This window comes from Fopius arisanus, unplaced genomic scaffold, assembly GCF_000806365.1.
Source record: "Fopius arisanus strain USDA-PBARC FA_bdor unplaced genomic scaffold, ASM80636v1 scaffold00029, whole genome shotgun sequence".
NCBI classification, from domain to species: domain Eukaryota; kingdom Metazoa; phylum Arthropoda; class Insecta; order Hymenoptera; family Braconidae; genus Fopius; species Fopius arisanus.
Window position 1 is genome coordinate 634,667 of NW_011887768.1, and position 15,134 is coordinate 649,800.

General features: G+C 35.8%; 1 protein-coding gene and 1 long non-coding RNA gene across 2 annotated transcripts; both read right to left on the reverse strand.

The window, feature by feature from the left end:
- Positions 1 to 83: 83 nt before the first annotated feature.
- Positions 84 to 4,765, reverse strand: nito (RNA-binding protein spenito). Its single transcript, XM_011302771.1, has 2 exons — positions 4,349 to 4,765; positions 84 to 3,659 (listed from the first exon to the last, which is right to left on the reverse strand). Exons 1-2 carry the CDS (start codon positions 4,474 to 4,476, stop codon positions 1,463 to 1,465), a joined length of 2,325 nt encoding a protein of 774 aa, XP_011301073.1. The 5' UTR covers positions 4,477 to 4,765; the 3' UTR covers positions 84 to 1,462.
- Positions 4,766 to 5,867: 1,102 nt separating this feature from the next.
- Positions 5,868 to 14,783, reverse strand: LOC105265332 (uncharacterized). The gene is made up of 3 exons (XR_892063.1): positions 14,650 to 14,783; positions 14,354 to 14,467; positions 5,868 to 6,988 (listed from the first exon to the last, which is right to left on the reverse strand). It is a non-coding gene; the product is annotated as an uncharacterized lncRNA (long non-coding RNA).
- Positions 14,784 to 15,134: the final 351 nt, after the last annotated feature.

Sequence of the window (15,134 nt, forward strand, 5' to 3'; positions counted from 1 at the left end):
ATCGAAAGTCGCCTCATCTCCTCCAGTAGATTATTCTCGGAATTTTTTTATGGGCGATTGAACAAATTAAACACACAACCATATCATTTTTATCTGCTGCATCTATTTTTCCATAATGATAAAGATTTTTGCATCTTTCAGACACACCTGATACACTTTTTAAATCCACTGCACCTTTTTAATGGCTCGTCGACGCTCGTTGGACATCGGGGCACTTCACAAGTTACAAAAAAAAAAAAACATACTCATTAGATATCTCATGTTTGAAAACACAATTCAAATTCATCATTTTGGTATACACGGTTCCCGATACCTCTGAGACGTCGACGAGTGCACGAACAATTCACTTTTATCAAATGCGTTTTCGTTTTCAATTCGTTTCGTTTTGTTTTTCTTTTTCTCAATGAATCATTTTTACATCACTTTACACAAGAATCGCAACTATTCAGCTGATGCTTTAATTTTCATTTCGTTTTCTCTTTTTCGTGTTTAATTTCATATTGAAATTCTCTCGATTGATCGTCAAATTCAGTTATCCACGTACACATCGACTCTGCACTTGAACCACCATATTCGATAATTTAAAAAATCTTTATTCCCTCCTCTAATCATGTGGACATCGCTGTTATTTTCCTCATGAAACGAAAGAAATATTTTCTTTTATCGGGCTCTTTTCGCGTCACAATTCATCAGGTTCTAACTAACTTTCAACATTCACCACCACTAGGGCCACAGTGTCCGAAAGAAACAATTGATTATCTCCATTAGTCTCGATATCATCGAAAATCCACAGTTTTCCTCATATTTCGTTCAACTAACCCGAAACTTATTCACATTATTTCTCAAATGTTTTTATCTCATTAATGACACAATCACTTAACTAGTTTACGTCACACATGTGTAAATCTTCCTATAATGAAACGACCATGACGAGGGGGAGAAAAAAAGGAAAAAATATATATGTTGATTAATCATTAAACCTAATGAGATAATTAATTAATCAATAGCAGATTAGTTCCATGTTTTCCTCAATTTTCAGGCATTCTATCCCTATCTTATTTCATATATAAATGTACTTTATATATAAGTGCCTTATGATTTTCTACTTTCTAAATGAATCAAGGCCAAGTGCCAAAACAATTTTACCACTGGTCCAACATTTTTCCTCGATTTTCAATTAATTAAAAATTTTTTAAGTCAAGAAAAAATCCGCCCCATCTGCGATACCTACATCTTCCACTTGAATAAAAAAAAAAGAAAAAAAAATATATATGTATATATAAAATTTTTCATTACGATATCCTTCACCCCTCCCCCCAGACACACGAATGAATTTTTCCAAATCGTCAGTTAACCGTTCTCCGTCCCCCCTAAAAATTTGGAAGAGAATTCAAAATAATCACATCGATTCGTGTAAAAAACTCCAATGTAGAATTCCAGGAAGACTGGATTTCCCCTCAATTTATGCGCTTCCCCCCTTGACAACAACGATAACGAGATGATCCTCCTTGAGTCCCTCTTCACTCAAACTTGGACAGGTTCTCTTCAATAATTCAGTGGAAAAGGCACAAGGAGGAAAAGCATAGAGGACCCCAGTCCCCTCAGTATCCTTATTAAGCAATGAAATAACCCCAGCAGCTTCTTTTTGCTTGAGATAAGATACTAAATTTCTGAGTGGTCTTGTCTGAACATTGGCATCCTCATTAGTAACAGCACCACTGGATCCAGCGAGTCCCAAGAAAATTGCGTGCGAACTGGAGGTTTGAATTCTCTTAGAAACATCATCCAGCTTTGGCTGATCGAGTCTGAGCCTCTGGGTGATTCTCAGCATGTGTTTTCCCTCCTCGTCCTTCATGAGTGCCTCAATGATCTCAGTGTCACCATCCGTGAGATGAAATTTGGCAGGGAAGAGTGAATTTTTTAGAATTAGAGCACCTGACCAGACGCCAATGGCTTTTCTTGCAACTTCAGCCAGTGTTCTCGATGTTGACAACATCCCCGTCCTCGTCGTTTCAGAATCTGAGTCCGAATCAATGGGTCGTCTCCTCGGAGATCTCGATCTTGATCTGTCAACACCTGGCTCCCTGGATATCGATCGTCTCAATCTTGGTGTCTCATATTCAATATCAGGTGGTGGTCGCCTGCTAGGCCATTCTGCTTCTTCCCTGACGTATCCCTCCGGATAAGTATTTCGATAACTTGCACTTGATCCACCCCTACCACCCCGACGTTCATGCCATCCACCTCGTCCACCTCTGAAGCCCCTAGATCCATAACTGAACTCTGTCTCTCCCCCATAACTCTCGTATGGCTCATAATCCACTGGCCTCTGTCTGAATTCACCGGAATTCTCCTCTGGATAAGGTCTTGGTTTGAAGCCAAAGCCAGGTGTCACGTCGGCAAAGTCCACTCTGAGTCTTCTATCAGGTCCTCCCAGGGGAAATCCCCTCATCTCCTTAACTGCAGCTTGCGCAGCATCAATAGAATCATACAAAATGTAACCATTACTGTCACCCTTGATGTAATCAATTTTCTTGATTGCCCCAAATCTATCGAACTCTCGCTCCAGCTGAGGCACCGATGTCCACGGCCCCAGTCCACCCACCCAGATCCTAGTCGTGGGTGTAGCTTTTCCATAACCAATTTTGCACTGAAATTTGCCAATGTATTGACCAGATAATTCGACCTTGCAGCGATGGGCCATGTCGAGAGTTTGAAATCTGACGAAAGCGTAAGCATTTCCAGTGCCAGGTGGTGGTCTTTTGATGTCAATATCATCGACAATACCATATTTTGAAAAAATTCGGCGCAGTTCCTCCTCCGTGATATTAATCTCGAGATTCCCAGCGAAGAGAGTTCTTGTGGCCAATGGATCGTCCTCAGGGGAGACGTGATGGAGATAATTTGGAAATTTGTCCTTTTTGTTTTCAACCCTCTCAAAACCATGAACAGGATGACGAATCATCATGTGACGAGGTGGGCCGTAGTGATGGGGTGGACCACCTGGATGATGAACGTGTGGTGGTCCATGATGCATTGGCGGACGTACGAAGTCGTGATGAGGTGGAGGAATAGCCTCTCGACGCATTTCTCGGTGTGGTGGTATTCCAACAGGTGGACCATAAACTCTCTCGTAGCGTTCGATTGGCCGGTGACGTTCAGGACCTGGTGAACGTGCATAATATCTGTCGTACTCTGGAGGACTGATTGAACGGGCTCGACGATACGTCTCTGGTCTCTCGTACACTGGCTCCACAATCGCTACTTTGTCGTAAATTATTATTCGAGGTTTTGCATGCTTTGCGTCTCTGGCATCCTCTGAGCTCCTGAAGCAGACGAAAGCTACACGATCGTCTAGCTCGTGAGAGATACGAATTGAGAATTCACCAAATTTTTTGTACTCTCGGTAGAGGGTGTCTTTGATTATCTCATCGCTGGCTTTTTGGTGGATCGACGAGACACAGAGAACTTTGTAGCTATATTGACGCTCTGGGGGTATTTCACGAGCTGGCGGACGGAGATAATCATCTCGGTGGGATGAAGATTCAACGTAACGAGCGTGGGATGAGGCTCGGGGTGGAGGACTTGGGCTACGAGCTCCTCGGCTTCGACGACGAATTCTGTCTGGTGTTATACGCTCGTCGCTCGACTCATCGTACCTGGGGAAATAGAAGAGTTTGTGAGACTGAAACTCACTGAGAGGAATATTTCTCATATTTTTTCCTCATTTTTTTTGTACTATTCTTTCTCCAGTTGTTCGTATTCTACAATTATTTCCTTTAACAATCGGAGTGACGTCAAAATCATTATGGCAATTTTTCAATGACTCAGAAAATGAAAAGTCTTTTTTTACCTCCTCCATCCATTCTCTTGACTAAAAAATAGAAAATATTCCGTCGGAGACTCGACATCACAGAATGTAAACACAACTTCACACGAATAAATCAAACAAATGACTCACAGATAGTACTATTTCGGAGCAGTATCACATTTTCAAAATAAACAATACAAACACCAAAATTTTTCACCACAATCAAACATTCAGTAATACCTCCACGTCGGTTTACCTCAAAAAATCGTTCGGGCTCACGATTTATCACAGTAAAATAAAATATTATAAACCAATATTTTTTTGTGTAGCACAGCATAATTCCACAATAAATAAATAAATAAATAACAATTGACACAATAATGATTCCATTCTGGAGTATTATCGACACCAGTATTATTGAAAAACAAATAACTGATTGAAAGAAGGAAGCCACTGGAATAAATTGATGAATGGGTGAAGCCAAAGCCCAAGGGTAATGGCGTCCCTAAAAAAGGCAACTCCCACACTTTCAATTACCTTCCTATCGATGATCTGCTTCGTTTAACTCTGGGTGGTGGTGTATCACGAGATGAGCTTCGTTTCATATTATTATTTCGGATTTTAACCGTAATTTTATGTCGGTCGTCCCGCGGAATTCCAATCATCAACGCTGGTTGTAGCACCCTCCAACTGTTGGTTTATCGAACGGTTGTATAGAAAAAAAAAATACAACTAAAGGAAAATGTGGTAGGGGAACAAATTGGAGTTGTCTCACAGGGTGGGAGGAGTGAAAGGAGTGATTATTGTCTCAATGTTTGGATGATTGTTAGGTTCAACGTGGAAGGATAAAAATGACAATGATGATGACAAGAGAACGCGATAATTTTGTAGTTTTTGTCGGACGGTCACTGATTCTCTCACTTCGACTTCTAAAATGGCGACCGATGATGCCACTTTGCGTGGCGTTCCCCTTTCGCTCCGCTTCACGCCGAAGGGGATTGGCTAAAGTAGAGACTCAGTTCGGGGGGTTTGAGTGAGCCACAGGAATTGTAGTACCTCATCCCAAGACAGAGAGAGCACCACATGCTCCCCTGGTACATTTTTCAAAATTTCGAATTTTTAAATTCCAGTGAATACCTCCTCGATTTTCATGCTCCCCTGATACTTTTTCGAAAATTTTGAATTTTCAAATTGTCGGGGATACCCCCTCAATTTTTATGCTCCCCTGATACTTTTTCAAAAATTTTTAATTTTCAAATTTCCGTGAATCCCTCCTCGATTTTCATGCTCCCCTGATAATTTTTGAAAATTTTGAATTTTTTATTTTCAGTGAATACCTCCTCAATTTTCATGCACCCCTGATACTTTTCCAAAAATTTTTAATTTTCAAATTTCCGTGAATACCTCCTCGATTTTCATGCTCCCCTGATACTTTTTCAAAAATTTTGAATTTTCAAATTTCCGCGAATACCTCCTCGATTTTCATGCTCCCCTGATACTTTTTCAAAAATTTTATTTTTTCGTGTTCAATCATATTTATTCAAAATGTGGAATGTTTCCACTCAATTTTTTCATGAGAATGAAATTCATTTTTTTTCCATTATAATTTTCACTCATTTTGTACAACACTTGATGTACCAGGTCTATTACCGAGTGATGTACCAGTTGATAAATTGTCTGCTGGGGAGTTTATTGGGTAGAAACACTCTGTTCATAAATTCTCAGGAAATCTTCTTTGCCTGTTCTGTAACGACATCATTTTCCGTCTATCCGCAAAAAAAATCGATCCGATGCGAGTGGACTCGCGATTTACTAGCAATTCTACTCTTCCAATTTTTCCCCGCGAACTGCGAAAAATATAAAAATGAAATTTTGTAATGCCTCCTCGTGATCACAATTAAATTTCCGGTGTTCCAATTTTTATAATCAATTTTTGGAATTTCAGCGTCACACCGGATGCTGAAAAGAGAAAATATTCAGTATTTCAAAAACATCCGATTTATTTAAAAAAAAAAATTATTTAACGAACGATTTGTCGCACAATTATCCCGACAATCATGCCGCGGAAAAAAACCCTTGAGAATAATCTGGCAATAGAAATGAAATAATTAAATTATCAGAAATTCAATTCAAATGTGACACTTCACATTTTTTCTCGCAACCTACAACGTGACATAATGCATTAACCAATCGAAATATGAAAATTGAATATTTCAACATTCCTCATATTACCATCATCTAAATGAAATTCGTATCCCCTAGGCGTAAAATATAATGGAGAAAGTAACACCAGATGTGTATTACAGCTTTCGATGTAAGATGAAACGACCTATTGGATCAAGCAACCATTCTGAAAAGGTTTGATTCCCAACGAGCATCTGTTTTATTACCCAGATCAACTTCTACATCTCCACCGGTCCCTGTAATTGAATATTTAACTGCAATCTACGTAATGCAATTAAAATAATTACACCCTCAATTATTTCCACCGAAAAAGTGTGGAAAGAAATTGGCTGTCTGACCGGACGTATACACCATCGTACCACTTGTCACAGTGACTGATATTTAGCATTAAATCGAGAATAACTTCGTCTATATTTACCCAATCATCAGGAAAACTGTACTTTGACTCTCGCCCTTTTGTCACCAAGAATACCAGTGGATAGATGTCACGTGCTCATTTTATTTCCTGCATTTAAAATAGCCTGTCCTCGCAGTTTATTTTTATATAGAGCTAATTGAATTAATTTCCAATATTTATGATATATCCTATAATTTTCATCATCGATTTTCAACGTTATTATTTTTAATATTGTATTTATTCATTGATATTGGGACAAAAAAATTTTTGACGGTCCGTAATGTTCTCTCAGTCTTGAAACCGAATGTTAGAGGAATGTTGTACATAAACTTTGTAATTCTGCGTTCGTTCTCAACTCGTATAAAAGTCAATCATTCGTTGTAGAGGAAACATTCAATCTGCATTGCTTTGATCATCTGTATTGGTGTTCTTCCTAGCTCCAGTCACTTGTGCCACCGACTTTCCCTTCCGACTTCTTCATCAGTATCGATTTCATCCCATCACAAACAAATTACTGCTAGGGATAGTCTGTCGTTTCGACACGTGAGTCATCAATCTTTAATGAAGTTTTGATTCCCCCGTGCTGTGTTGTCTCTCTGAAAAAATCAAATTTGTTTGCAATGAAATGTTGAAGGGAGAGTTTAAAAGGGAAATTAATTGTCATTTGTTGTCGGAGGTTGAATTCACTAACAACGGAGAAAACCGAATTTATTGAATGTTCGAATTGAATTATAAGTTCATTTATAATGCTCAACTTGTCGGAATCCGGGGGGATATATATGTACTGGCTAGATTCAAAGTTTTGCCAAGCTCCAATAGTTAAACGTTAATTCTTGGTCATGTAATCCCCCAGGGGGTGCTAGATCGACTGGGATTTGAAATTGGGATTTTGGAGATTAGTGTCCCGGGTTTAAAAAAAATTGTTATCGGAATATTTTTTCCAAATTTTCCAAAAATTTCTGGAAAACTTTTTAGAATTTTTTTATTTGAAAAAAAACATCGGGGAACAAGACAATCGTATTTCTGGGAAATGTTTTGAAAAGTTTTTCAACAATTTGATCTGACATTTTTTTTTTAGAATTTTTAGAAATTTTTGCGAATATAATTTTTTTTATTATACGGTTGTTTTTTTAGTTTTTTAAATTTTTCAATATTCTCAAAAAATACGCCATCTAAATTATAAAAAGAATTTTCCTGTTTAAATCGTTGAAAAATTTTTCGAAACCTTTCCCAAAAATAAAATTGTTTTTCCCATTTTTTTTCTGTTTTATAAAAAAAATTTCGCGAGTTATCAGATAAATAATTCGAATCATGTTTCATTATTATTATATCAATTTCAATAGTCTCTTGAAAATCGGTCTTTCAATGGTTGCTCCCCCCTCCTGTTGATTGAAACTTTATTTTGATTCCCGAAGCTCGAGTTGGAGTACAAACCTTAATAATGGAAGATTGATGTTTCATTTTATTTTTCTTTTTGTAAAATACAATACAGACTATCATCCATCCGTTTCACCATCTCGACAAGCTCGGTCGAAACCGCGTGTGATGTACCACGATATGGCCTCGATAGGATTCTATCGATCCTACGTGAATCGAACAAAATGGTCTAATCTTTTTTACTCTACACCGTTATTATCCGCCCTTTTTAATCCCCTGACACTGGAATTTTCTCACCCTTAATTGGGTAATTTTGTTTTCCTTGGAAAATTCATGTATTCTCCTCTACACCACCAGGATTTACATGCCCTGTGTTATCAAGAGGATTAATTACTCTCTGTACTAGAATCTTCGGAGAAATAAAGCTGAAATAGTCGACAAAATCGGATTGGACCCTTTCACGGAAAATACTGCACTGTGGTTTATTATTCGGTTGAATTTTTTATTGATAAATTATTCGACGGAAAATCCGCCGGGGAAGAATTTAATGTCTCTGAACTCCGGACATGTGATAATCATGCTGCATTGTTGGAAAATTTCGTGCAGAGTTTCCAACGGAAAAACCGGAAATTTTTAACAACCCTTTACTGAAGAATTATTTAATAACGTGAACATTCTAGTAATTCTCGATTGGCAGAGCGATGAGGCGCGGAAAAGCCGTGAAAATGTGGGAAATTCGAGCGGTAATTTCCCTGAATTTTCAATCTACGGAAAATTCAATCACATGTGATGATGAATTTCCGGTATGTGAGAAAAACCCATTATTATTAAAAATTGAAGCCTTAATTTCCTGGTATTTTCAGGATAAAAAACAATTTGTTGTTTTAACATTTACAGATTTAAAAAAGTCCGTCATTTCCTCACACTTAAAATTCATAAATTCCCCCATTCAAGTAATAAATATTAAATTTCCAGTGGCATAACCGCAAGCTCTCAACAATTCTAGTTTCAAACACTCGACATGAAAAAGAGAAATATTTCCATCACGCAACGTTAACCGTCCTTAATCGCATACGTGACGAATATTGCTGGGCATTATTATCCGTTAATTCCGCGTCGATAATCTGCTGTCAGTCACGTTTTAAAATCCCCCGCGAGTTTCAGTAAAGTTTGTTCGTAACACATGATTATTTTAACAACAATATGCAATTCAATATTGAACCTCGACGTACTATCTTACATTAAATCATTTGCAATTAGCGCTTCATGGAGGCAAACATGCTTCTATTTGCAAACCATCATCCATCTCACTTTCGCCGAATGTTTGATTTATATATTTAGCTGTGACATAGGATAGGCGGGTTTAATTACGCAACTATATGTACAGCGTAATGCAATCGGTGGACAACTAGTCAGTTTGTCTAAGTCTTCATAGTACCGGGTAAATAATTTGAATAATTTTGGAGAGAGAATTTTTTTAATTCTCGTATTTTTATGAGAGCATCCGGTTTGTAAGAAATTATGCCTTTTTCCAGGAAATAATGACTATTTACTGACGTCGAGTCTAGAATAATTTTACTCACACGTTTTTTTATCTCAAAATTGTTGGGAATTTATTGCTCATGGCTTTCTTCAAAATCTCGGAGTTTTTACTGGAAAATTTCACCTCCTGATTAGGTACAAATTACTGTATTATTCGGTGTAATTGCATCAGTGAAAACTCGCCGACTACCGCTAACTGCATTTTACGCTTTGGGCGTTAACTTTCAACAAATTTATGTTACAACCCACTGGTGAAACAAATTACTGGAATTAATGAAATTTGTTATTTGGCGTTGTGCAACCTCTTCTGGAACGAATTCAAAGGGTGATGTTACAGATTCAGTGAATCGAAGAACTGGTTAAGACTATAAAATATTTATTATTGAACCTGTGAGAGTCAATTTTTTATAACTAATTATGCGATTTGATTTGTTTCCGAGAAGAATCTTGCGTTGAATTTTTTTTTACTCGTTTTAAGATGGAATGAGAAATAAAAGTTGAAAACTTCAACAGGAACTCAAGTACTTATGCACTTAATATTGAACATCCAACAAATCCAATGTTTACTATTTATAAATTAAAGCTAAGGGATTTCAAACACCAAAATTTCTGGCTAATTATCTCTCCCCAGATATGACTTAATTAAGAGTCTTGAATTATATTGATAAGAGTCGATCCAAAACTTTGATGCAGCTCTTCAAGTCGTATTCCGTAGAAGAACCGGAAGTTTAAAATTGGTGGGTTGAAACTCGATAATTACTTGAAATTCGTAGCTAAAAGGTTCTTCAACTTTGTTCATCCCTCGATGACGTCAGTCAATCGTAAATTTGGAAAAATAAAAAGAGATGAGGTGAGAATAATAATATTCTAGGTTCCAGAGGAATCCTCTGGGGGATATTAATCAGGATGATCGCCGAAAATTCAACGGCAATTAATCAGGAATACAATCAGGGTATCCGGGACATACATCACATGTCCGTGAGCTCCAATAGTCTTTTTTATCAAATTATTTTGTTTTTTTTTGTACGACTGCTGAGGCTGCCGTGTAAGAGGGTAATCCTTCTATTTTTTTGGATAAAGCTCAAGAGCTTCTGATTGTTTTTTAGGATAATGCGGTATCTGTGGAGGCAATTAAGTGGAACATGTCGGGAGATAATTTTTTTCCATATTTTATTCTCGCGAAAATCCAAATAAAATGAACAGTCGACTTGAAGGTAATCCTCAAGTCTTTGTTTGCTGTATTTGTTTAAATAATCATCTAGTTCTTTAAATTGATTTATATTATATTTAGATTATAAATCAGAAGAAATTTAGAATAATGGATTTGTTAATGCAGAATTTATAAAAAATCATGTCAAAGATTTCAGATTTTTTAAGTTGAAAATTTGAAGTGACATTTTTTAATGATATATTATATTATTATATCCAATTAATATTTTATACGCACTGGGATTATCACTGGTTTAAAGGGATTTCTTCATTATCTGAGAGATTTTAATATTGGCGTCTCCTATTTCACGACTTTCTGAGGCTTTTCCATTTACGGCCCTCAGGTCGTCCTTTTGATCTCCCCTTGTGGACGGCATTCCATTTTTCTTGTCATTTTTGTTTCCAAACCTTGGGTAACTTGGAAATGATCACCCTTAGTTCTATTAATTTTTACGATCGGATCAATTCTACTCTTAACGATTACGTGGGGTGAAGAACGCCTACTCTCATTATGATGACGGAGTTTTTCACATTCTCGACTGCTGTAGCACATACATCTCCGATACAATTACAACTAATTCGAGGGAATCGTCAGCATAGTTATTCGATTCAGAAATTATTGTTGTAATATTATTCGATCTTTTCCAGTGCGGGCAACAGCTCCAACGTCTTTGCTCCGTTCGACATTTTTTAGAATTGCTTTTGGGATTTTTGGAAAAGTTCTTTCACATTTATTTATTATTTATTTAATAAAATACAGTGTATATATGCACAATTATTACAATATTCATAATAGCCCGGGTAAAAAAAAAAGAATCGGAATATTTTTTCCAAATTTTCAAAGAAATTCTGGAACACTTTTCAGAATTTTTTTTTATAATTTAGATGATGTATTTTTTGAGAATATTGAAGAATTTAAAAAGTAAGAAAACAACAGTATAATTTTTAGAAAATTATATTCACATAAGTTTCTAGAAGATTATAAAAAAAATTTTCCGAAACAAATTTTTGAAAAATTTTTCAAAACATTTCTCAAAAATACAATTATGTTGTTTCTCAATTTTTTTTGTTTAAAAAGAAAAATTTTCTGGAAAGTTCTCCAGAAACTTGAAAAATTTGGAAAAAATATTCCGACTACAATTTTTTTTTACCCGGGTAGACTTTTTAATAAAAAAATATTGAAGACTCACGCGCAGACTAAAAATTCATGAATCAATATTAATTAATATAATTAATGAAGTACAAAAAATATGATATATTAGAAGGATTTGATTTTTTTTTCAAGTATCTGTCAACGCTTTTCCATACCTCTATTTTCAGGGATCCGGACTCGTGAACTCAAGTGGATAGAATTTAAACCTCTCTTTCGTCGCGTTAAGCTCCACTGAAGTTGGAGGATGCAGGTTGGAGTAACTTGGTGATTCGCGTGGAGCAAATGGTTTTACTCAAGGGCGAAAGACTGAGAAAGTCTCCACGAGAGCTCATTCAACTTACCTAGGCTATTCGAATGACGGTGACTCCAACTTCTTGCCACTCGTCTTCTCTACTACACAGTACACAGGGTATGAACTACTTGTACTTAGCCCATGTACTTCTCATGGTTGGTACCTCCCTCACTCGGGGGAGTAATTCCCCGTAAACTCCACGTGCCCTTCTTTACTCTCTCTTTACTCTCTCTTTATTCTCTCTTTATCCCTCTCTAGACTACATCGTGGATGAGAACATACGATATCACTCTAACGTTTTCCTGTCACGTTTCCATTTTTTAAAGTAAAACTATTGAGGGAAATCATGGATATTGTTATGGGGTTGCTCGAGGTCTGGACGATGAAAGGCTTTCTTGGATTAAAAAAAAAAATTAAAGCCGACACTAATTGAACATTGGTTCATTCGGAATTTTTAATGAGGGGAATTTCGCGGAGTTGTGGAATGGGTTTTTCATTCCCGGGTAAAAAAAATGTAATCGGAATATTTTTTTCAAATTTTCAAAACATTTTTGGAAAACTTCTCGGAAAATTTTTCTTCTCAAAAAAAAATCGGGACACCAAACAATTGTATTTCTGGGAAATGTTTTGAAATATTCTTCAAAAATTTATTTCGGAAATTTTTTTAAATGATTTTTTAGAAATTTTTGCGATTATAATTTCTTTTATAATTTCGTTTAATTACACTTTTTTGATTTTTCAATATTCTCAAAAAAGACACCACCTAAATGATATGAAAAAAATTCCTATTGAAATTTTTGAAAAACGTTTCAAAACCTTTCCCAAAAATAAAATTGTTTTGTTTCCTGATTTTTTTAATTTCATAAAAAAAAATTCCTGAAAAGTTTTCCAAAAATTTTCCGAAAATTTGGAAAACATTTCGATGACAATTTTTTTTCACCCGGGTATGTAATGTGGAAAATAAATTATTGAGTTGTCATGCGTGATGATACGATTTTTTCCAAAATCACAGGCTCATAAATTCTCACTGAAAATTCATGAGGCTCTCTGTGAATTCATAAAAGCAATTCAATGCTTTAGGTCTATATATCTGTATTGATCGCAAGCCCCCAGACAAATTTTCCTGAGAATTTCATTGTGTCATCAACGAAATTGACGTATCCCAGGAGAAAGTCACGGATACTGATATTCTATTCCAGTCACAGAAGCACAGAAGAGGCCATGAAAGCACACCGTTCTCCGACTGTTGATTTTTCCTCACATATACTAGTGAAATTTTTTAAAAGGCGCCTCATCTCTTTTTCACCCTCCGAATGATGCATGGCATGTCCAGGAGTTAACGAAAACCCCGAGTACATCGACACTCGCCACAGTGGAAATAAAATTTCCCATCCGTTACCTCTAGGATATCGTTTAGAATTCCTATTTTCCATACCCACATACCCTTCATTCATAAGAGATGGAGATCCCTCTAGTATCTCCGGTTCGCTAGTTTTCTATCGTACATCCCCGTTCCGCTTTATTGGACATTTCAATACATGAATTATAATGTAAATATCGTGACTCTACGAATCATTTCATGATAGCCCGTATTTAACATTATAATACTCCACCCAAAAATATAATTCTCAATTCGAAAATCTCGGAAAATGCGCTGCAATTTGCGTAAAACATTTTTTTTTTCAATTTAGAAAAAAAAAGTGACATGACGTGCCCGGAAAAAAAAATTGCAATCGGAATATTTTTTCCAAATTTTCAAAAAATTTCTGGAAAACTTTCAGAAAATTTTCCTTTTGAAAAAAAACATCGGGAAACAAAATAATTGTATTTTTGGGAAATGTTTTGAAAAATTTTTCAAAAATTTGTTTCGGAAATTTTTTTTATAATTTTCTGGAAATTTTTGCGAATATAATTTTTTCTTTTAATTATATTGTCGTTTCCTTACTCTTTTGATTTTCCAATATTCTAAAAAAAACGCCATCTAAATTATAAAAAAAAATTTCCCATTCAAATTTTTGAAAATTTTGGAAAAAATATTTCGATTACTTTTTTTTTCCCGGGTGCATTGAAATTTATTTAATTAATCGTTTTCATCTGTGAATGTGGACTTAAATTGAATTTATTCATAAATGCCAATGAGAATTCAATTTGTTATAAAATTTTGGAAATATTTATAACATTTGCAATTTCCAAAAAAAATATTGTTTTCCTCATTCGAAAAATTATTAATCCAAGGAATTTAATGGGGATCTAAAACATGGTGATGATGTTTAATTCCAGTTCACTGAACAATTCTTTAACATACATGAACTTCACGTAAGAGTCTCCTCATTTCATAAATTTTATTTCCATTTAAATATCGAAATAAAAAAAAATTATTCGCCTTACCATTCCAATGGATTTCCTCAAGAAATGAGTTCCAATTGTTTCAAGCGCATGACCGCATTGCAACCATGATTACAAGCTGCTTGAAATTCCAGTCTTGAATAAAATATTCTTATTCTGAAATCATAAAATCATGAAATGGGACGATCAAAAAAGAAACTGCATAACAGTTCAAATATTTTCCCTTCGCAATTACCAAAGATCTCGAGTTTGACAAGTATGTATGACAAGTGCCAATTGCATGGCAAGTACCAAACGGGAAATAATGATAACTAGTACAAAAAATAACAAATACACACCAATATTTTCCCATGTGGCCCCAGAGTTTAGCTGCAGAGAGTATGACTGTCCATAAACCGTTGTTAGCCGATTGTTGCTGAGTGGCGGTCACTGGAGAGTGTACATATATACACATATATATACCCTCAAGACCGAAGTTGCATTTGCTTGACCAAAATAAACTCGTTGAATCACTATAGTGCCACAGTGAACTATACCAACAGTTTCCTGGGCGAGTCATGAACAGCTTGCCGACATCCCGAGTGCAGTTCGACAATTCCGAATGATTCATTTACATAATCTCATCCAAAATACCGCCCAGACAAAGCCGAATAATAATAACAAAGATGTTGCATTATTCTACCACAACAGAATAATAATACCGCGTGAGTGGTGAATATTTGTTGGCTTTCGGGGATTCCCCCGAGTACAAAATTCACTCTTTTTAAGTTTTATTTTCTCATTTAAGTAATTTTTATAACATTTGAATATTTCTAAAATACAT